General features: G+C 42.4%; 1 protein-coding gene across 12 annotated transcripts in view; it reads right to left on the reverse strand.

The window, feature by feature from the left end:
- The window catches only part of ccdc88ab (coiled-coil and HOOK domain protein 88ab), a 68,042-nt gene extending 46,254 nt beyond the window's left edge, over positions 1-21,788 (reverse strand). For all 12 annotated transcript variants that reach the window (XR_015037739.1, XR_015037737.1, XR_015037734.1 and 9 more), the window contains exons 1-3: positions 21,123-21,788; positions 20,893-20,993; positions 8,884-8,992 (exon numbers count right to left, since the gene is read on the reverse strand). Coding sequence is in view for 4 of the 12 variants with exons in the window: in XM_085799566.1 (XP_085655692.1) it covers positions 8,884-8,992; positions 20,893-20,993; positions 21,123-21,185 (273 nt within the window). In the remaining 8 variants the exon portion in view is untranslated. The remainder of the gene's footprint in view (positions 1-8,883; positions 8,993-20,892; positions 20,994-21,122) is intronic.
- Positions 21,789-23,686: the final 1,898 nt, after the last annotated feature.

The raw sequence follows: 23,686 nt of genomic DNA on the forward strand, positions 1-23,686 counted from the left end.
TGTGTGTGTGTGTGTGTGTGTGTGTGTGTGTGTGTGTGTGTGTGTGTGTGTGTGTGTGTGTGTGTGTGTGTGTGTGTGTGTGTGCGTGAGTACAAATTCTGCCTGAGCACTGAATCACGCCCATTCTGCAGACATGCAGCGTTACCATAGAAACGAGGAGATGGGTTTACTCTCCCAATGCTTGTGAGACTGACGCTCCGTACAGTACATGTTCAAACTCACATGCACGCACGCACACACACGTACGTACACACACACACACAAACGTAAGCCCTCTCCTGGGTACGGCACTGCGGACTTCTCTCCTGCTGAAAAACTGCAGAGATTATTATGAACTTGAAAAGGTTATTACCACCAACAATGGGAAGGAGCATGCTTCCTCTTCCTCTCACATTGAACACACACACACACACCACAGAGAGAAACCTTTTAACACCAGATCTCACAACATCCCCGTGAGCTGAATCAATGCTAATAAAGCTTTCCCTGCTGTTTAGAACATAATAGCTCACTAGATGAGTGACTGAATCCTTTTTTTTTCTTCCTCGACTCAAACTCTAGTATGAACATTGTAAAAGGAAAAACAACAATGATCTCAAGGGTCTATCGATGAAAGCCAAACATGAGCAGCTAATTCAGGGTTAAATTAACAAGGGTAACTCAAAATGTTTATAAAGCTAAGAGCACTTAGCATGTCTTTTAATCTAGAGTCTATTGATGATCTGCACAAAGAAGATAAAAAAGAACAGCCTCAATGACTACGCAGTGTTAAATCTCCTCAATGAAACATCGTTATCGAATGTTAAATGGCATTTAACTGGAAAAATAGAAAGAAAATAAAGACAGTGTGCTTGGACTACTAATTAATTACATCAACAGTTTCTCTCGACAGTAAACTCCACTGGAAACGGCAGCAGTTGGGGTCTACTGTTGACCAGATGGACAGATCATCTATTACATGAGGAGGAGGAGAGAACGAGCCATTAGTAGCCCGTTTCTTTTGTTCTGTTCTGTTATCTATCGGCTAGAGTGCTTTTTACAACCACCGAGCCCCGAGGCTGAACGAGTGGACGGGTTGATCCTCCTGCTCGTCTCAAAGGTGGGAGGCAGGTGGGCTGGGGAGGGAGCAACACCTCCGCCCCCGTCCCACCACCACCACCACCACCACCACTACCCCAGGGCTCGGCTCAGCACACACACACACACACACATTTCACTGTGAGCAATTAAAGTTTCTTGCAAATTGTTGTGATTCAAATGAAGCTTGATTGTTTCAGGTGATATATTGTTTTCAATCCAGTTTAATTTGCTTGAAAGGTTTGTAGCAATAAAGTTGCTGAGCAGCTGCAGTGATTGTTCTGTGCACTGACAATTTAGAGAAAATGGGCCTCCCTTTATTCCACCATGTTGTGGCATAAAAGGTGCGACTACTTAACTACTACCGTTTAAATTCATTCAATCACTTGATATTTTTTTAACTTTTAAGGCCGTATTTTATTTTTTCAACCACACAGCAATGACTGCAGACACCACACACACGCTCTGGTTCAGCGATGGAAAACAAAATACGCAGCTTCCAGCTTCCCCTTAATTCACCATTTCTGCTAGCAGCTAAAAATAGCTCACTTCAAGCATATGGGAACCTACTCTACATCATAACTGCCACATTTCCCCTTCACACACACCCACACACACACACACACACAAAAGTCCTAAGTTCTTGCAGACATGTATGAATACTTACATGGCAGTGTGTTATTTTGGTGAACCAAACTTCCAGGTCCCACTTTTGGCTGTGACTGGTAAGAGACTCTGGGTGTAAAACCTTCACATGATGAAGGCTGTTACTGAATAAGTGAACAGGCGCTTAGAACAGGTGGCTGATGGGAAAGCAATATGCAATACTTGAATGACATTTAGTACAACTCTTCCCTTGTTGCTTCAGATCAGAAAAAACTAGAACATACAACCGTGTTTACAATTTATCATATCAATGACAGGAATGTGCAAACAGAAACCTCTGCCACATATTTACTACTGTAACTGTTACCAAATCAGTTTCGCTTGAATGAGATTAGCTACTTACAAAGCACAGGTATGGTTTTAGGAACAGAACAAAAAAGGCTCAAAAAGCTTGAATTTTATTTTATGGCTGTAACCAGACAGATTAATCTAATTCCCCTCTGAATGGATTTGTATTCCTTTATACGACTCCATAAAGACATGTTGGCTGCCTGCTGCATGGGTGATATGTTTAAGAATTAAGCTAGTTAGCTAGCTGCTACTTAATCATCAACAAGGCATTCATGTGAGTCTGCATGACGACACACATTTAGCCTCAAGCTCCAAGCACATGCCCTAATAAACTGATTTGCTCATGACTGATGCTCAAAGGGCGAGAAAGACGGCGAGTCAAAGGGGAATTCCAGACATTAAAAAAAACATATGCGAAAATATATGTCTGGATATTTTGCACAAAAGTTTTTGTTGAAGGCAATAAAAAATAATCGCTGACTTGAGGCAACAGCTGTAATAACAAGCATTACAAACGATTTTTTCCAGTTCGTCGAGTCAAAAACAAAAAACAGCCTTCCACGGCTGCAGCATGCTGCAGCAAACTGTGTGTGCATGAATGCACGTGAATAAGGGTGAGTGTGCACTGCACACACTGACACACTGTGTGTGTCCATGTTTCAGCTTGGTTTTGACAAGGCAACACAGTGAGGCAGTCATGTCATCATAAAGCTTTAACCTTTATGCTAATTCAAGTTTAATGCTAGTAGAAGGGATGTGGAGTCTGTGGCTGACAAATATTTGCCTGGATTTCAGTCTCAAAACCTGAATTCTCATTGAATAAACTGAAATATCAAGTGAGAATAAATGATGTTCAAATTTTCTTGCTGAACGAGCTTTGAAACTCTCAATTTTCTCATTCTGGTGTGATGAATATTTCATAGAGATGCTGACACACAAGCCTAACAGCATATCCTACATTACCTTGTTTCAGAGTTTTGCTAAAGAACCTTGCAAAGCTTTGGGGCCAGGCCTGCTCAGCATGAATGGTGGCCTCTGTTACCCTATAAACAGTCAAAACAGAGCTCCCAGCCTTCAAGCCACACCCCAAACCAAAGCAGTGGCAAAGAGAGGACAGGGCCGCTCTTATTTCCAAGAGTAACATTTTGGGCTTTTTTTTTTGAAGAGGGAAGAGAAATGTTACTTTGAACTGCAAACCAATGCAAATCAGTCTGCAATAAAACAAACTGACATTGAAGAGCTTCCACTGGAGCCTACAGATTTTTAAAAAACCATCCAACTTAAGTACCAGTAGACATCTTATTTGGAGAAGAAAAGGACATTACCCCTCCCAGCAGTTTGAATGGATGGTTCTGACACTGAATGGCACCAGATGTTCTCAGAGTCTGATTTTCATAAACCAGGATAAAGGGATTCACTTAGCAAGCTTTGAGAAAAGCCAGTAAAAAGCACAAAGAATTTAGTTCAGTTGGCTGCAGCTCTATATTACACCCCCCTTAAGAATGCCAAACCAAGGCCACTAAATTAAAAAGAGGCCCAGCGTATATTTGGACTGACCACCGCAGAAATGAAACCGTCCTTGGACACTGCCGTACGGAAATGACAGAGCAACCGGAAAAGTTAATATCCCACTCTGAAAGCTGAAATGCGATAATTATATAACGACGATTACGCGAAATATGTCACAACATTCATCTTGTCTGCTGCTGCTTTGCAACCTTGAAATACCTACACAGTACAACTACATTCTCATGGACAAGTACAAACGCGTGTACAGCTGTTCAACATATCGTGAAATCAAAGTCTGAAGCCTGTCTAGACGTTGACCAACTCCTACACAATCTACTGCACCAGAGAGAGGCTTTCCACACTCACACACACACAAATATGCACACTTGAACACACTCCTTATATGCAACTCCAGCCCAGCTCAGAGCTCACACTATGAAAGGAAAACCATTAATATTGAATGTCTTTTCCTGCACCATTTCACTTTTCACAACTTCTGCACACAAAGTCAATCTGCACACATTGCCCATATGGAACATGACACACAGATATACACACACTGGCTGCTAGGATTACATCTCATATGGGACTGAGAGGGGACAGGGAGGGGGAGTGGAGAAGAGGTTCCCTGATAAGGGATGGGGGGAGGAGAGGGTAAGGTCTGTCTGCCTCTGATGGTTCAAAAAGGTTAATGAATTAGTTTTCGCTTGACACCAGAGGATCATTTGGAGAGTCGGCGGCGAGTGCTCAAATTCAATAAAGTCTTCCCCTCCTTCTTCCTCCACTCAGGCACTCTGAATGAAATATAGTGCTTTTATAGAGGAGACTCACATCTACGGGGATCAGTTCATGAGTGTTAAAAAAGCATCACTGCACTGCCTTCAGTATGATCTACTTTATGTGTTTAGATTTAGCTCGTGCTGTTGCATTACTTTTAGGTTTTCTGAACATTAACATGTTGACATACATTGATATCGATACCTAGAAAGTGGTTTCTTTACCGATTCTGATATAAGATTACTGGGGAAATTTAATTAAGAGACTGAGGTGAGATCAATTTATTGAATCAAACGGAAGCAACGAACCATATAAGGCTTTCCACTCGCTCCAAGTCCTCTTTCAAAGTGCTGAGTAGTACAGTCAATTGAAAAAAACCTGCTAAATCCATTAGACCTGAATGGTTTTGTCTTCATCCATGACACTGGAAATAGGAAACCGGTGAGCAACAAACCTGACAGGAAAAGGAGACCAAAGCCAGAAAAGCATATAATCAAAGTCAGTTTTATTCTACATTACAGAAACTAGAGCAGAGGCTGAGTCTGAGTAGGTACGGTGTGATTATTTAGACACTGATACATTTTGTGCTGTTTTGGAGTTGGATTCCAGCACAATTGATTTGGGACAGTGAGGTTGAATAGCTGAGCTTCATCATCTATCTCTTCAAAAGTGGACATATTAAGCTCCTCAGAAATAAAGCTGACAGTCAGTGCTTACTGCTTTAATCTTGAAGTCACTGTTTCATTTCTAATCCAAAGAGCTGCAGTCCTGAGCCAAAACAACAATAAATGCATTACTTATTTTTACTTATATTCATCAACTGCATCGCATACGAGTATGAATCTGTGTGCATGTTACAACACAAATAAATGCAGGTCTGCTTCACAGCCCTCATGTTTGTTTTGTCTGATGTATTGAATGATAACCAATCTGTCCATCTCATCAACTCAAACGTGTCCCGCACTTCCTGCTTTCTTGTGTTCTTTGTTTCAGTGTCTTGGCCTATATATGATATGACCATTACTAATTCAAGCAAGATACACATTATCCACCCTCTTTACACTTTAAGTGGTTCTCATTTTACAGCTGTAATTGTTGCAGCTGCAGCTAAAAAGTCTCAACGCATGAAAGAGCCAAGATAATTCAAAGAGCAAACAATCAAGCAGCCTGAACCAAATAAGTGAAGTCTACTCATGACTTTTTATCCAGCTTCAAATCTTTATACATCAAGAACTGGTAGCATTGTAATGAGGTGTTGATTATTGTGTCTTTTATATAAAACATGCATTAAATGTCCACTTAAACAGACAAGTCCATCTCTTCGCCACCCGAGTGACTTTCAGCGGTGAGTTAAGCTCCTAAAAGGCCATCAAAGAGGGCAGACAGACACACAGCAAGGACAGCAGGGATTTGAACCTGTAGGTGGTCCCTGTGAGGCAAAGCCTGCAGACACAAGTGGCTGAACAATAGTGAGCAGGAGGTCAACGGAGCGATGCAGGGACAAACAGAGGAGATTAAAGAAACACCACCGTAGACGAACAAGAGACTGTTGGCTTACAATGTCCAGCCCCAAAGCTAAAACAACTCAGATTAACCAGCTCACTGCTGGTTCAATGCCCCCAGAGCAAACAAATGAGCTAATTCACTCATAACACATCTCACAAAAATTGTGCTTATGTCCCTACTTGCCACCAAGGCTGACTCAACTTTAAAGGGGAACTATGCAAGTCTGGTAACTCCTCTGTTTTGCTAACCCTCCTCTTGGCCATGTGCATTTGTTTACAACGAAGCAGGTGAGAAATCAATCAATAGAGTGGTAGATAATGTTATACATCATATACAATCTTACAACGTGTATATTTGTGTAGTTTAATCAGTCATAGACAAGAGATTATGGGTTACTGGGTGCGCAGTAAGACGCAATAAGTGACATGCACATGGAAGGCAGAGAGCCTCCATTGTCCCTCAAAACAAGTTAAGTCATATTAAACCATCACAATTACTCCAAAGCTGTTTAATTGAGGTAAAAATGTAGCACAGTTAAGGTACAAATCCTGCATAGTTCCTCTTTAAGATATATTTATCAAAACTCAAAAATGATGATTATAAGTAATTGAAAGGAAACAGGAACACATCCATTCCAAGTTGGCAGTGTTGGTAGCACAAATATGCTGGACGCTGGACAACAATACAGACAATGTCCGGTGGTTAATCGAGTCACCCAGGAGCCTCCAGTAATGTCCTTAACCCCTCCTGTCATCCCATCATCCACAGACTCTGTTGGTCACTACTTAACCCCAGCAGCCACTGACACAACCACTGACTCAGACAGATAATTCTGTGTGCGGTGTTTGAGGCGGCCTAATGGAGCTTTTGTAAGCTTATAAAGTCAAAGTCGACACAATAGGCTGATTGTTTAAATAAGATGACCCAGGAGTGATTAACAGGATGTTTAGAACCACCACGGCAAAACCAGATCTCACCAGATTTCAATTACCCACTCAAAAGATGCTATAAACTTCACTTCAAACATGAACACAAAGATTTCTTTATTTTTTATATTTCTTGATTCAAATGCCACCATTTATGTGACAAGTAAGTGCCTTTACATCGTCTCTGCACAGCCACAGCCACAGCCCCTGAGGATATGGGTCAAAGCCCTGAGTCCTCCTATGTGTGGGAAATCTCTGTGTCCCTGTCAGTGTGACTGTTTGGGCCATGATGATTACATTTCTGAACTCACTGCACTGTCGCAACAGCATGCTGGGTCACGCTCCTCTCCTGGTTACCACAAACACACTTGAGGCCCCTGTTGCAGCATTTGTACTGTATCATATTCTCTCTTCTCCGCATCGCTTCAATTTGCCAAGATAATGGATTTCGCAATTGGCGTCAACACACAGTAAATAAGTGACATGGTATTTCAGTAATACAGCATGACAGCAGACTGCAACAGGGAACATCTGAAGCCAAGGAATTGCACAACTGTGGAGAATGAGAATCAGATATATTGTTAATCTTGAGCCCTGACATTTCAAACTAACCTGACCGTAAGGATTACATATGGTGAGATAATGTCACATTGGTAACACACCGTCGAAGGGATTGCGACAACATGAATAATTTAGAGAACATGGGACCTTTTCCTGTCAAGTCCAGCCAGGCTTTGGTTCAGCCATTTTGCCAAGACTTGCTGAAATCAGTCACAGTTCAGTGTTTCGGGTCATGTTCAGAACAGTATTTCACATTTGCTTATATCATATAAGAACATGCCTCGATCCAGCTGATGAGGTCTGAAGTTGACACCTGGTAATGCTGTTCACTCTCACTTCTGATATCATCCGTGAGAAACTGTGAGCACAGCTAAGTGTGATAAAATACTAATTTGCACTCAGCCATGTAAACAGACGGACTACAAATTGAGAATATATTGACTTCTCGCCGTGTGTATAGGCTGCAAACGCTTATCTCAGCAGTTTGAGGCAGGGGAATCAACTGTGAAACGTGTCGTATGTGCAAACTGCAAAGTAGTCAAGGGATCATCCAGGATTTGCACAAGCAGTAGTGCAAGTACAAATATTTTCCTGACTACGAGTGCTTCAGTGCTTCAGTCCCACCATTATTTACAGCTGGTGATGGGATTGCCAAATATGCGTTACTGGATCTCGAGGCTTCTTTTCATCTTTCCTCCATATTTAAACTCCCTGCATACTTCCTCATGCAGTTTCTCGTCAGCTCATTAGAATAATAGGAAGTCCTTTTGGTTTGCGTACTGATTAACTGTGGTGGGAACACAAACTGACATGTTGCAGGGCCAGATGAGATGATATCGTGCTAAGCAGCAAACACAGCGTCAACATGAGATAAGATTTCACTACATGTGACTTGGTGTGTTCCTATCACTGTCAAATCTCTCTGACTAAAGCTTCTATCAGGCTTGTTGATGAAAAAACAAGAAATTATGTGAGTTCAGTTGCATTTTGTAGTTTTGGTTTGAAGACGGATGCATTCTTCAAGATCATCAACAGGGAAATAGTGCACAAGAGATAAAAAGGAAAATCAGTGAAGCAAAAATAAAATAAAATACCAGACATTCAACAGAGGCAGAACCACATCAGTGGTTCTGCCAGAAGTGCTTCACATTCCTGGTTTCTCTGTATATTCATCGGGGCCTCTCTGACATCTGGATGATACCACATCACATATGCAGTCACACACATACACACGTCTGCAAATATACTATATCTGTGCTTATACTGCCAAGTCTTCATGGAGCATGTGCTTGTGTGGAAGCCCAGTGAATTTTTTGTAACCTGTGAGGTAAAAACCCACCGTCTGAATACAGACCACCCCATCATGGGCAAAAGGGAACATAGGACCAGAGTGTACATGGTTATTTAGAACCTCCCTTCAACCCAAACCACAGCTGAACAAGGTTATACAAGATATTCATCATGGTTTTATCCATGCCAGTATGTCCAGTTTCTTTTTCAGCAGATAACTGCAAGATAATAGAGAGATTGGAAATTGGAGATTGTTGAACAACGTTAACTCTCATCTTACCTGATAATAGGATTTAATCTGCCTGATGAGAATGGAGAGGTTCTGGATGCGCAGCGTGGGGTCATTGTTGACTTTCTTGTTGGTCCTCTGCACCGTGGCCTTAGGATTTCTGTCAGGGGAGGAAAAAATGGCATCATGTTATTTTACAGCTCTTTGTAGCACAGATAAATGTCAGCACGAGATGTGATTTTACAGTGCGGGTCACTGGCTTGTTTTCACTTTGACACCGTGTTGATTTGTGGAGGGAAAACGTGTGTGTGTGTGTGACTAAAAACATTAGCAGCACAGTGACAATGGGACCTTGTTTAAGCGCCAGAACCACTTTAAACAAACCACAGATTCAAATACAGAGCTGGATAAAAAGGCTGTCGTTACATCTGGTGGTAAAATTCACACATATTTTCATACATGAAACACTGACAAAGTCTACAACGAACGCACCAACTGAGAATCGTTCCATTAGCACGTTAAAGGGAGCTAACATTCATCAGAGCTTAAAAACAGGGTCGCTAACTCTCTGATGATCTCCATTTCTTCTCACCTGTCTGAATCTAAGTGAAGTAATACCTTCATAGCGTTTTACAGAATACAGATGCTGTGTGTGTGTTTTTCTGTGCTGCCCAAGGGATTTTAAAAAAGGAGCACGCATGACAACTGCTGTTATCACGGGTGTCAACATGTTTTAAAGGAGCATCATAGACATTCCACACTAACACTGTCCCACCTCCCCAGCTGCTGTTATCTACAACAAACTACTATTAGCATATCTATTGAAATTACCTTTAGAAAATCAAACCTCATTCACTGGCAAATACATTAGCGTGATTAAAAAAATGATGTCCTAGCAAATTGAGGTGCCTGTCTCTGTGTATCGTTGGAAAGCTCGACATGACAACTGTCAGTTTCATGGACGGTACCAAGCATCCATCCATACAATCGTTAACTAATTTAAAGTTAACATACCAGGGCTCCTAACGGAAGTATTGATTAAAGGGTTGTTCAAATGGTAGTTTTGCATAAATAAATTAAAGGTTAAACGAAGTAATAATATGCAAGGACTGTGGCTGTAATGTGGTATTTACTGACCCACCCCCAAGGGAAATTCCTATTTCCTGGACTCGACAGAACAGAGGTGGTGACAAAGGAGCAACCATAGAGCTGATAAAGTGACACTTTAAAGAACAGACACTTGTTGTCATACTTGAAATATCTCCAGTATGTGAGGCAGTAGGACTAGACTTTCACTTGTATTTCAACTCTTTCCTTTGTCCAGCAGCATTACTAGAGAGAAAAGCAGTCAGTTCAAAAGTAATGGTATACATTAATTTCATTTATTTGTTATGCAGCTTAAATGATGTGCCTGGTTCGCTGTTAACAGGCAACACAGGAAGAAGACTGAATGCGCCTCAGCAACCCTATAACCTCCAGCAGATCCTCTAATTCTCGATGATATCATCATGTATTAGATATGATTATAGAATTATAGTGATTATTTCATAAACCCTGACAGCGTCCAAGCTGCCACAGATGGAGAGAGACCTGGTTCTCTCTTCATTTGAGATAAATAAATCAATAAAATAATAACTGTTTAAGAATTCACAGTATCCTACTTCCAGCTGACATGCTCACGACGTCAGTTATTAACAGTCAGTCAATCATTAGATCCAAAAAACCCAATACTAAATTCATATTCAATTGTAATGCAACACAGCTTGTACATACTATTGAAACAGTATGTGTCCACTTCACTGTTCATACCGGCATTAAAATGTATTTGTGGAAATAATCAATACTGTAATTTGTCCTGGCACACTGGGAGCAGCATGTTTTGACAATATCATCCTTCTCGCTGCCTTGTGGGGAACCCAAGAGAGAGAAATAGTAACATCTCATCCACGCTGCATCCACAAGCTATCTCTGTAATTAATTTATGATACATTGGAGATTGTCTAGGAAAACAACACTGCGTGTGCTCTTGATATTTTCAGAGTCTTACATCGACACTGTTACAGAGCAGCTCCCTTTTTCATGATAGACACTTCAGACTTCAAAGCATACATCCCATGACCTATATATGAGGGTCAACATGCCCCAAGTAGGGGGGAGGAGAGTACTGGCTGCTTGTGAATGTATGCATGCATGCATGCATGCATGTGGTGTGTAGCGCCTGTGTAGTCATGCATTTGTATGCATGTCTGCATATGTGCTCTTTTACTCCAGAATAGCACAACCATATCTGTGTCTGTGCAGCTCGATTAAGTTGAATTCTGAAATACCACAACGGCAGTACGTGATCGAGATTTACTATTATGTATGAGAGAGGAGGTTAAAGGTGAAGGATCCTTTATCTTCCTCAAGGACATCCAGTCTGGTGGATGGTAGCAGTCACCAGGGACTTCTGGTTGAATAGCATCTTCTTAATCATTATACTGTGCTGCTGCTCCATTTCTTCTAAGACCAATAAACATACATCTGTTTCACATGATCCAAACCATACGGACACGCTTTATTCCCAAAATATACATTCCCAAATCCCAACTATTAATTTATTTATTTAAGACAAAAAAAGAACTCAAGAACTTACTGGAATACTGCTTTAAGTAGCTTAACCCTTAAAACCAAATTTTAATAAAGAAAAAGTGTATTACAAAACATCAAGAAAAAATAGAGAGGATTTCTATTCTCAAATGAAACAGCTGATCAACTGGCTGCAGTGTGGATGTGTTAATTGGTCTTTTAATCACACACTGACACACAAAACCAGGCTAATCAAAAGGACACAGAGTTCTTTTAAATAGTGGTCTAAATGAACAGTCATGTGACATCCCCCATCTCACCCCCACCCCCCTTCCTTAACACACCCAGCCCCTTTCGGGGGTACATAGTAGGGGGTCTATTTAACCCATTAATTAAAAAGCACAGAGGAGGCTGTAATCCTGTCAGGGCGAGGAGGGTGATACGGTGAATGAGACGTGTGTGAGAGAAAAAAAAAAAAAAAGAGGCTGAAAGAAAAAGGAAACAGTGAGGGGGAAAAAGGTTTCCCATTCACACATTCCATCACCGTCGGAGTCAGCCGAGAACATGGCTGCCACAACAACACAACTACACGCTACACAATTCATCCCTCGTTTCTCTGGCTCCGTCTCTGACTCCGCAGCATCGGACGCACGAGACAGGGACCATGCAACCCCCCACGGTGGACGAGCAGGCGAGTTAATACGGGGACTTAAAACGGCATCGAGGGTCAAAAACCCCACTTATTGCCTCGCTGCCTGTTCCTGCTGATACAGTAAACCTAAGACTTTAAATAGACAAATAGATTAAGGATAGACGAGCAGAAGGCCAGCTAAACAGCCGGCAAGGCAGACAAAACTAGTCAGCGAGTCAGCCAGACCCATCGGTCAATAAGCCGATGTCGTCGATATAGGCGCTGCAGCCTTATGTGGAGCCTGAGGCCACTGAGCTTTCTCCTCTCATCTCCTGGCTTTGATTGGCTGGCTAGGTTAGGGAGTAGTGTTAACCTATATATGACAGGCTACATTACAGTCAGCATGGGCAGCCAGGCACATGCCCCTACACACACACAAAACCACACACACACTCTCACATACACACACAAGAAAGCAAGCTAAATGCACACACACGAGAGAAAAATGCAGGCTACATTTGGCCACGTGCTGGGGATAGAGCTTATGAGCTGCACTGTCCAAACACAGCGGGGGAGTGTGTGTGTGAGACTGAGACAGACAGAGACACACACACACACACAGACACACACACACACACACACACACATATACGCATGCACATGGCCAAACAGCTTCAATAAGAGGAATCTCAGGAGGATGAGCTCTGATTAGCAGCCATGCTAATGTTAGCAGTTCAGTTAAGGATAATGCTGTGTGTGTGTTTCTGTAACAAACAGGCCGACACCAACAACCACTCACAACACAAACATCAAAACTAACTCAATTACACACCCAAACCCAATAACCATTTACATTTACAACAATTTCCCCTTAAGGATCAGAGGCTAATGAGAAAACAAGCTAACATACTGAATGAATTTATAGGAACTTATTGAGCTAAATATTGCCATGCCAGCCCACGAGTGTGCCCTTTACATCGGCTGCATTGAATCAGGAGCCACATAATAGTGCCCAGATGTCAAAGCAGTACAAGGGCAATCTGGCTCTGCAAATCAAATTGTACTCGCAGTGCAGCCTCGGCTTTGATTAAATGGTTATACGACAGTTACAATAACTGGAATTCTGCTTTAACCTTATTATGATTAAAATAATCTTGTTATACTGGGGATCATGTTAGGAAACTGGGCGCCTCTCGGAAATGGAAGCTTCCAAGTAGAAAAAGCACAAACATGCAACAAATGTCAAGGTAATGAAGAACAAAAATGATGACGTTATAACACCATTATGTTACAGTGGCATCATCCAAATGTGGTTGGTAAACACATTTTATCCTTGAGTCTTACTTTGTAATAACTCCATGGCATGTCAATATACTGTACTGTCCTCAGAATGAATGCATTGTATTTTCTCACCAGCCCAGCTTTCTGACCGCTGGTATGTGGCTCATCACCCTGTTTCCTTGTCTTGTCTTTTCATGGACTTGTTTCTCTCCTGTCTTTGTCATTCTGTTTCCATGGGGCCTCTTCCCATTCCTCTCCTTCACTACTGTATCCATAGGGAGTGCAGTTAAATCCACTGCTGTCACGCTGGATGTAAACAGTTAAATCACTTTGAACTGGAGTGCAAACCTGGAATCTGAATTTACCATCTTGAATAATGTCTTAAATAGGGATGCAAATTATCGAGTAATTCATTAATCGATAGTTGATAGACCTTATCGATCGATGATCGATTAATTGATAAGCGGCGATTTTCCTGAGAACCTAAATTTAAGGGGAAAATTCCTTATGGACTTTACACTAGTATTTGTTGATTTATTTTAAGAGCACAGCACAATGAAAATGTTTAAGTAGCACGTTATTTGGGACAGAGAGCTCTGAGGTTGAAGTCCTATCATAATGAGATGAGATGAGGTGAGAGAGCTGCGTTTCCATTACAGATTTTCGCAAAATAAAAGCGATATTTCTGAAACTTCGAAAAAGTGCAATTGCCATTTGCGGGTGTTTCCATTGAAAGGTATTTTGCGAATGAGCCGTAATGCGTCTTGCGTTTCTATGGTGACGGCACAGCGATCTCAGCTGCCGACAGCTGTTGCTGTTATTGTTATTAACAAAGACGAAAACAGCGCTTGATTGCTGAAAGGCAAAGCCCGTGTGGCGCTGCAGCGGCCACAAATAAGGACGCACTCACACGGGCCAGTTGTTCTGTACTGTGCTGAAGCCCGAACCCCCCCCCCCCCCCCTGTCCCCCGCTGGCCCGCACTCACACCACCTCCAACCCAAGCTGCTCAAGCACGGCTGCCTCCGTTGATATAGAGGGATTAATTGTTTACCAACACAGCGGATGTGCGCTTTAACCTGACTGCAGAAAGAACGGAGCCTTTTAACACCAGCGGTGATGAGGCGCTGTCGCGCTGACAACAATATTGTGTCCACACACCCGTACTGGTTTATGTGACTTAAGGTGACATGTCGGCGCAGGAGGGAGTGGGAGTGTGGATGCGAGCCAGTCTCCTTCAACCATGCAGGGAAAAGGGGAATGATAGGAAAGGTTTTTCTAATTTATTGAGAAACAATGCCCAGGTCAGCAATGCATGACAATAAACATGTGGTTCATTTGTCCCCTCAAGTTACATAAACCAACACAGCTTGGACACACGCGCTGTTCTCCGCGGCACCGCAACGAGCGCTTTTTTTTTTCTTTTCTTTTTTTTTTTTTTAAATTAAGCTCCGGTAGCGACCGGCTAAACTACGGTAGGATACTGTAAACCAGCGCGGATCCGGTGTGTTTATCAAAGCTTGGTCACCGTGCTGAGGCACCGGGTCGGTTTGAGCTGCGTTCAGGCTGCATTACAACTCCTCAGGCAGCTCCGTGTCGGCGGCTTTTTGACTCGTTACTCACCGGTCGTCTGTGTGTTAGCGATGGTACAGCCTGAGTCCCGTATAGCTACAACAGGTAACAGTGTTGTCTCTTTTCACCTCCTCTCCCTCTCTCCCTTGTGTGCTGCAGTGCGCAGCGCTGCACACGTTTACACAGAGATCCGCTACATTATGTCGGCTTTGCTTGTTTACATTTCACAGTAAAACTCCCATTGAAAAGGAACGATTAATTGCAAGTAATTTAATTTAATCGATTAAATTCTTATCGACAATTAATCGATAGTCGATTAATTGTTTGCATCCCTAGTCTTAAAGTATTTTAGAATGAGTCATGAGGTGAATGTACAGTAGTATGGTTTAAAAAGCCTTTGAGTACATCGTGCTATAGTGACCTGCTCTGCCGCTCTGAGTTCCTCGGTCACCGATTAATTCTGCTTTGTTGCTAATTCTCAATGTTAAGCTTCTGTTAATGAAACTCAACACTTCCTGCAGATGTTTCACAGCAAAAGTCTTTTGAAGGAACAGAAGGGATTACGTCTCCTGTGCCACTGCAGGGCTTGTAAAATGAAACAGATGGAGGAAGTGTTGGGTTTGCATTAACAGCAAACAGCGGCAGCAGCAGCGAATCAACATACAGAACGGGGCCAGATCAGACAAATTTGATAAAGCCAGAGAGAGGGGGAATTAGAAACAAACACAGTTTTGTGTAATGATTTTGTCTCAAATAAATGCCTTATTCTCTTTTAAGCGCAAGTAACTAACCATTTAAGAATTTACAGTATTCTGGCACGGCCTTACGTTAACAACACAAGCACAGCACATCCAAACAAATGTGAAAATTTGGTTTCAAATGGCTGTTTTCCTGACAAAGAAACATCTTCAGAATAAATTTCGTTATAAGACAGCCCCGCTCGACTTTGAATCACTAGAGCTGAAAAAATAGGAGCAGGTCCTAAACCCGTCCCTGCGGGGTTGACATGTCCTTGGCTCTGAGGTTTTGAGTGCCTCGTATTAACACTGTCTTGTTAAAGTTCTGTCCTCTCAAGGTCACAGCTGCTGCTTCCTGTCCGACTTCATACACATCCTCCTGCTAGACCCACACAAAGATGATAACAAGAGCCGTCAGATTAATGTCTGATTCTACACTTTGATGTCAGAGGTGTGGACGTCAATGTCCAAGGAGCAGCGGAGGAGGGAGGGGACCCGAACAGACTGACAGCCCAGGAGCAGCTCGGCCAGCTTCCTTTCTCCAGTCCAGCTGGAATCCCAACTATGTCTGCTGTAACTAGCTCTAGAAACAACCAACAAAGGCTTCAAAATGCTGCTCAAAGAAAACAGAGGAGAGGCAAGAGGAGAGGAGAAGAGAGGAGAGGAGGGAGGGCAGGAGAGGAGGGAGGGCAGGAGAGGTGAGGCGTGGACAGAACAGCAGACACAGAGATGAAGACACAAAAGAGCCAAGCAGGAGGAAGACTAGACGAGAGATGATGAGAAAAAAGATGGTTGGCAGGGAGGGAGGAGTGCTGCAGTGGAGAAATAAAGAACAGAGAGAGACAAAAACAAAGCAAGGAATCATCTTAGTCAAATGACATAGTATTAACCATATTTTATCGGTTCGATTTAAGATCATCCATCCATTTCTTCTGCTTGATTAGACGTAAAAGAGATCCAGAAATATAACTCAGTATGGTTTCATATCTTTCATTAATGCATTAAACTGCCTCAGCCTCCGTTATCATCTAAGCTCCTCAAACAGCCAGGAGTTTCAAATGCAGTCAAAAAGATGGTTGTCAGATTGTGATAAGCAACAGTTGTCGGGGCCAGCTCAAACATCTCTTTGTTATTCAGCCATATCTAGATTCTGCCTGTTATAATAAAACATCACCAGATGGTAGTCGAATCACATATAGCATAATATAACGTAGCCTCTGTCAATGTGTTACAATAACAGGAGTGAATCAAACGACTTGGTTCAACAAAGGAAAATAGTCATCTGGCATCTAAGTCCAGGGCTTAAATAAACACATCTTTGAAACTACAACTCCTTTATAAACTCACTATTTAAGCTCTGACTGTGTTGATGTGGAAATGACGTATTGAAAAGCCAATTCTGTCATGAAAGGAAGTGATGACAAGAATAGCAAAACCTACATCCTGTGTGCATATATATCTACAGTAGTGGATTTAATCTAATGTGGCCTTGAGACCTTCAAATCTGCATCTGCAGTCAGTATTAATAGATCCATATTCACTGACTCATAGGTCTGCCTCTCTCTGACAGACAACCCCCTGGCGAGGACCACTGACTGCATGCTGCTGCTGTAGGAGCAAATGTGAGGATGAAAATGCTGGATGGAGACAGTTAGTTACCTTCACCTCATTTATACTCTTATCCTCAGTGTGCACAGCCATTCACACACATTAATACACACACTCACACACACATGGATCTGCCTGAACAGAGACATCCCCATTCAGTACGTGCATAACAACATTCTTTTCATACTACACATGTTTTACTTCTCCATACTGCCACTTTTGCTCACTCTGATTAGAAAACGATTTGTTTTTGACTGCTTTTATGTGTTTGGCTCTATGATTATGCAGTGCAGGAAAGTAACAAGTTAATAAAAGCCTGCTTGCTGTACGAGAAAATCAAGTGTCACTCACAACAGGCCGTAGAGGACAAAGTATAAAATTGGCAGCAAAGCAAAGAATTCGACTGGACAGTTGTCACTCTGACAGAAATTTAATTGGCCCCCACTTGCAGGGCGGGAAAACTAATTGGTTTGACAGCACCGAGGAGGCAATCTAATTGGCTAGGTAATGTCAGTCACAAGAGGGCTGGGGGTTGGGGGGTGCCATCTGGGTGTCAGCAAACCGTTAGATAATCCTGGGGTCTCTCTTCTTCTTTTTTTCCCCCCCTTCCCCTCCCCATGCGCTCTCCCATGCTGTCCTCCATGACAACTGCTGCCAGTCTGTCTCCTATGTCTTTTGCTCAGTGTCAGACAAGAGACATTCACACAGCAACACTGTGGCTTACACCGCAACAGCTGGCATCACCAGTAAAAATGTGAAAAGCTCAAGTTTCCTCCGTCTGAGTACTGTATAGCTTATCGGAAAGAGAGAGAAAAATACTTTCAAGTAGAATTTAACCATGGTGTGTGCACAAAAGACTGTACAGAATATTATTGTGCAACTTCAGTAGTATCAGTGATGAACTCTTGTGTTTTTTTGTGTGTGTTTTTTCGTTGTGAGAAAACAGCAGCTATTAGCTTGAGGCTACTACCAGCAGAGACTGGTTCAGTCACAAGCAGCGTAATCTCAACTACACATTTCAGAACAGAGGAGAAAACAATATGCGTAAGCGAGAGTGTGTTTGTGTGAGCCCAAGATTGGGAACAAATACAAACCCCATTAATTATCGCACCAGAGTTGTTCAAAGAAGTTGGAAAAGTCACCTGTGGTTTCTAAGCTTCTTTTAATGAGAGTAACAGTGTAATGCAGAGACGAAGGGAGGGAGGGAGCGAAGGAGGCATTACAGAACAGCCACTTAATTCTTCCAGTCAACATACAGCTTAGAATGTGACCAAAGTTTGGATAATGAACTGTTTCATCTCTCTAAAACTCCCTGCAGCAGCGTTAATCTTCAGATGCATGAGCTGTAACATACATTTTAGCCAACGATAGAGTCTGTTTTAGTGAAATGAGCCAACTGGAGGTGAACATGCAGTGGTGGCAAAGTGGGAGAGGCGAACAAAGCGCAGTCTCACCGACACAACACAACATCTGACCAGTTACTGTACTGAAGGCCTTCTGTGTGGGAGGGTGGCTGGGCTAGACAACTACCAACAGCTGCCTCCGTCCAAAAACAAATGCTCACCCAAAAAAAAAAGACCCACAGATAACACATACTCCCACTCAGACACAGAGACCCTGCAGAAAAGTGCACATACACACACACATACACAACACACACAAACATAAACACACAAAGCTGGCTGTGACTGGCAATCCCCAACATCCTGTCAGGCGATCACTAAGCCAGTCACAGTTCATTTCAGCTCAACGCTGGCTGTTCTCTTCAGCAACACTCAATCCAACCAAAGAAAATTCACATCCAGCTCCTTCCATTTTTTTTTTTACAGACGGAAATCCCACAGGGTACCTGGTCAAACATCCTCAACATCTCAATATGTAGAGCTGTGGAGCTGTGGAGAGAAATGCCATGTGGCTTGGAAAACCAATGGCACAACCTTGTCTTTTGCATAACGTTCCTCTTGTATTTTGCTATTTATCCATCTTTTTGCTGTCTCGCTCACTCTTCCATCCCTTCCCCCCCCCCATCATATCCTTCCGGTTGCTTTCCACCATATGAAGTCCCATAGGGGGGAAAATTCTCTAAAAATACTGCTGACATGTTCCCGAATTTGAAGAGGCGGTATGTGGGAAAGGAAAAAAAAAGACGCCCTTGTACAACTGAACCTGCGCCGGCCTCACCTAAACACTTTCTGTTTTGAGGGATTCCTCTGAGAGTCTAGAAGCAGCCAGAGGGTGAAAAAAAAACAAGCATGGTGTGGAAAGAGATGGGAGCTGGTAGTTGAAATCTGAAGGTAGGCAGCCTCACTGAGCTGCAGGAGGTCGAGGACAGAGGAAGACAGAGGAGAGTGGGAGGAAGAGGACACCAACCAGAGACAGGAAACAGCCAGTTAATCAGCTCCTCATGCAACACAACTGCAGCTTAATCCTTTCTCCTTCTTAAAACTACTCACACTGGCTACTGAAGTCAACTCTGCATACTGTATATAGAAATGGAAAGAACCACTTTGGGGAGTGGACCTGCTGCTTCTATTTATTCTTACAATTTTGCCATGAGAGCCCGAAGGGAAGAACTTGTCCCATTAAAGTGCAACACAGCAGAATCTCTTGAGAAGTGAAAATCAGTCCCACTGGAGGCGAGCTCGGTTGAATGCTCTTTAGACAGGCGAGCAGGAGGGATAAATGCTGACAGCGGAGAGTGTAGCATTAGTGGAAAATATGAAAAAATGTTTGGCTGGCAGGAAGCAGCAGACTGGAGCCAGACAAAGAAAAAGGAAAATCATCTTCGGTCATGCTATATACGGTATGTTGGGACTGTGACTGGAAAGATGGACAGATTTAACATCTAATGCTTCATCCTCCTCCAGCAGCCACCACCTCATCTCACCATATGAAAGGATCTGTCACAGCATCTTTTACCCCCTTTTAATGAAATAAAGTCAAACAGATGCTGCACCACTGCCTCTTCACTTATATGGCTCCTTCTACTCCTCGTTTTAATCTACTGCACAGCAGGAAATGTGAGCGCTGCAGCTTCCAGGGGCGGGGTATCTCTCTCCCCCCACCACCACCACCACCACCACACCTCCCCATGTCGGCTGCAGATGACAGCGAAGGGTAAGGGATGAACAAAAACAGAGTAATGGGAAGTTGTGGTTGCTAGTGCTCGCTGCCTCCCTTCCATCACGGGATGCTTGCAGACGATCTGCACAGCTCCAGAGGATCCTAACAATAGCTGTCTGCCATGATTTCTGACAGTGTGACCCATCATTGCCCCCAATACAAGGTCCCTTTGTGCGTAGCCTACATTCACTTCAATTCAATTTCAAGTGCTGGACTGAGGCTAGAGTCCTTGAAGAATTGCTTAATTTACTCATGTTGGGGAAAGAGGGAGGAGGGTGACCCCACAAATTGCCCCTGGGTGAGTATGATCTTAACCCACCTCCACCCACACCTATACACTGTGCAAAAACATGCATTTACTTCACATGTATTTATAAAGTGGCCTCTGTGATTATGATTTTGAGGCATTCGTGGGGCGTTTGAGGACCTAAAGAACATCGGCTTGCCCTCAATTTACCCAATCCTGTTACACAGTGGTAGCCAATGCAGAGGACAGATGGGTTTGGCCTGGAACATTTCTGAATGTGTGTCAGATTACTTACATCTCAAGCATGATCTCGTTCAGGTAAATCCCGTCCACTAATTCAACATATTCCGATAATTTGGTGCCATCAGTCACTGTGGACTGGCCGACTGTCTTCACCTGGGAAAATAAACGGGACAATGCAAAATAGGCGTTAGGATAGGAATCAATAAACACTTAAAAAGAAAAGCTTTCGCAGGTCAGAGGTGTTTAATTAGTGAGCTTTGAATAGCTAATTAGGATCTTTACCCAGCAGACAAGAGGCGTGAGCATGAACTGCTCCAGCAAAGGGGTGAAAACCTCGCTTTCCATATTTTTCCAGGGGGAAACTGGCGCCGTTTATTTCAGCAGATATGGGGGAAAAAAGACGCACTCCTTCTTTGGAGAATTGTGTGTCTGTTCAGACTCCACTCATGTAGCTGATTCAATTAAATCGACGCTCATTTTGGCTGAAGGCCACTCAAACACGTCCGGGGTGAGGAAAAAAAAGAAAAAGAGGAGAGAGAAGGAGAGAGAGACGTTAATCCACAATCTTCTCGACACGACCCAGCTGTTTCAGATGCCAACGACCGGGTTTGACTGCCTCATGTAGAAAAAAAAAAAGATAAAGGACAAGGAATCACATTTTCTGTTAAATTAAAAACAAAAAAAATGTACTCAGCGACTGAATGAACACAGGCTACATGAGATCCTGGAGATTCTAACGTTAAAGGGGAAAATATTCCTCCACCGCGACTGAATGAAAGAAGATATCCAGTGTAGAGAGAAAAAAGAGAGAGAAAAAATCCAGAGGTTTTAAAATCCTTGTTTTCCAAATTCAGTCGGCTTTCTCCTCCTTATTTATTGTAAAGTCATTTCTAGCCGGTGACTTCTTGTCTCCTCCCGTCTGCCTCCGTTCAAATGCTGCATGCTACTGACTGAGCAGCAGAGAGCGGACAGGATGACTGGAGGACACCGGAGCACCGCCTCCCTCCCTCCCTCTCTCTCTCTGCTGCCTCTCCTGTGTGCATCTCCCTCCGCCCTCCCTAATGCTCTGAAAGAGAAAAATAGGGCATTGATCAAAGCATCCATTTCTAGTTAGATTTCCTGCTGAAGTTCCCCAGAAAACATTTGTTTATCTGATGCAATTAAATAATTGGAAGAGCTCTCCTGGAGAAAAAAAAAATCAGAGTGATGCAGATATAAGGAGATGTTATAGTTAAATAAGTGATAAACTGATTGTTTTTTTTGTTTTTTGTTTTTAAATTGGGTTATGTTTTTATTTGGAAAGTAGAAATACAGAGACACCCATGCTTTACCTTTTGTCTGCATTTACACCCAGCACACTGTGCATTGCAGCAGTGAGGCAAGTTGGCTACTGACACCTGGTGGGTGCAGAGAGACTACTGTAAATGTATAGTAAAGGACCAGTCTGTGCTTTATCAAGCTGCTGTTTAAAAATTACCTCCCATTAAAAAGTAGTTGCCTTGATGCACTTCCCTTGTGTGGGTGATGCATTATTTGCAGTCGCATATCACATTCAGGCTGTAAAATTACAATGTACAATTATTGATCACTGATTGATCTGTTGTTTACTTCCTTAATTGCTTGTATGGTCTGTAAAACATGAGAGAACAGTGAAAAAATACACATCATTATAATGTTTTGGTATTCAAACAGTCTAAATATCCAAAATATTCAATTTAGTAATGTAAATCTATATTATGTAATTTAGTTATTGCAATTAACAGTTTGTCGCTTCATTTCAAACAGCAGATGTTACCTCAGGCTGGAAGATTTACTGATTTTCTGTGTTTTATATAATTGTAAATATACTATCTTTGGGTTTTCATGATGGAGAGAGAGAAAACACGATTTTCCAAGAGGTTACCTTGGGCTTCAAGAGACTGTGATTGGCTTTTTGCAATTGCAATAACTGACAGTTTTACATTATTAAACTAAGATTTAAGAGATCTTAAAATATTAAAATGCTCAATAAATGAGCTGTAAATGGGACTTGTTGGGATATGTGCAGTTGTAGTGACCACAAATTTGAACCAAGAAATGCATAGTGACCTTAACATCAGAAACCAGTAGGGTATTCATTCCAGCTGTATCAGCAGTAAGGTATAGTGACTGAAAGATTAGTGCAGACCCTGGTGAATCACTCTAAAGGGAGGTGACACCTAATCAACAACTGATGAATGGCTCAGTCAGTGTGATTAGGCAGCAAAGGTTGTGTGGCCAAACGGCCAATTAAAACAAAATCACTGATTTGGGAACCTGGCTCACCTCCCAGGAACCTGGTTAGAATAAATGAATTATTGTATATTCCCTTAAAACGTCTACTAAGCACATCTCAGCAGCAGCAAAAGCTCTGGATGAGCAGAGGATCTTATTTGCATCCAGAGTAACGGTCACTGTTGTCAGAGCTCCAGCTCCAGGCGGTACAGTATGAAAGCCTGACTAGACCTGTTGTGTCTTGTCTTCTGCAAAACAGGTTTGACTACAGGGATGTGAGCTGAGCGAGAGCACATCAGGAGGTTGTATGTGCATAGTGCACCTTTTTGAAAATCCAATGCATATAGTGTGTTTTATTTTTTTATACTTATACTGTATCCAGACATTAATCTACTTAAATAAGGCTCTACTTTTAACCAAACAACTCTGTTTAGGCTATTATAGGCTATTTAGATATTGCATCAAGAACAAGCTTGGTAAAAGTCAGATATGTTTAAGTCTAACAGTATCCTTGGCTACCTATTCCAGAGCCAATATTGCAATTTACTTGTTCTATATTTATCAATTCATTTTCCTCTATCGTAGCCTATTCC

Source organism: Trachurus japonicus, chromosome 15 (assembly GCF_045865225.1).
Source record: "Trachurus japonicus isolate A0001 chromosome 15, Traja_1.0".
NCBI lineage: Eukaryota > Metazoa > Chordata > Actinopteri > Carangiformes > Carangidae > Trachurus > Trachurus japonicus.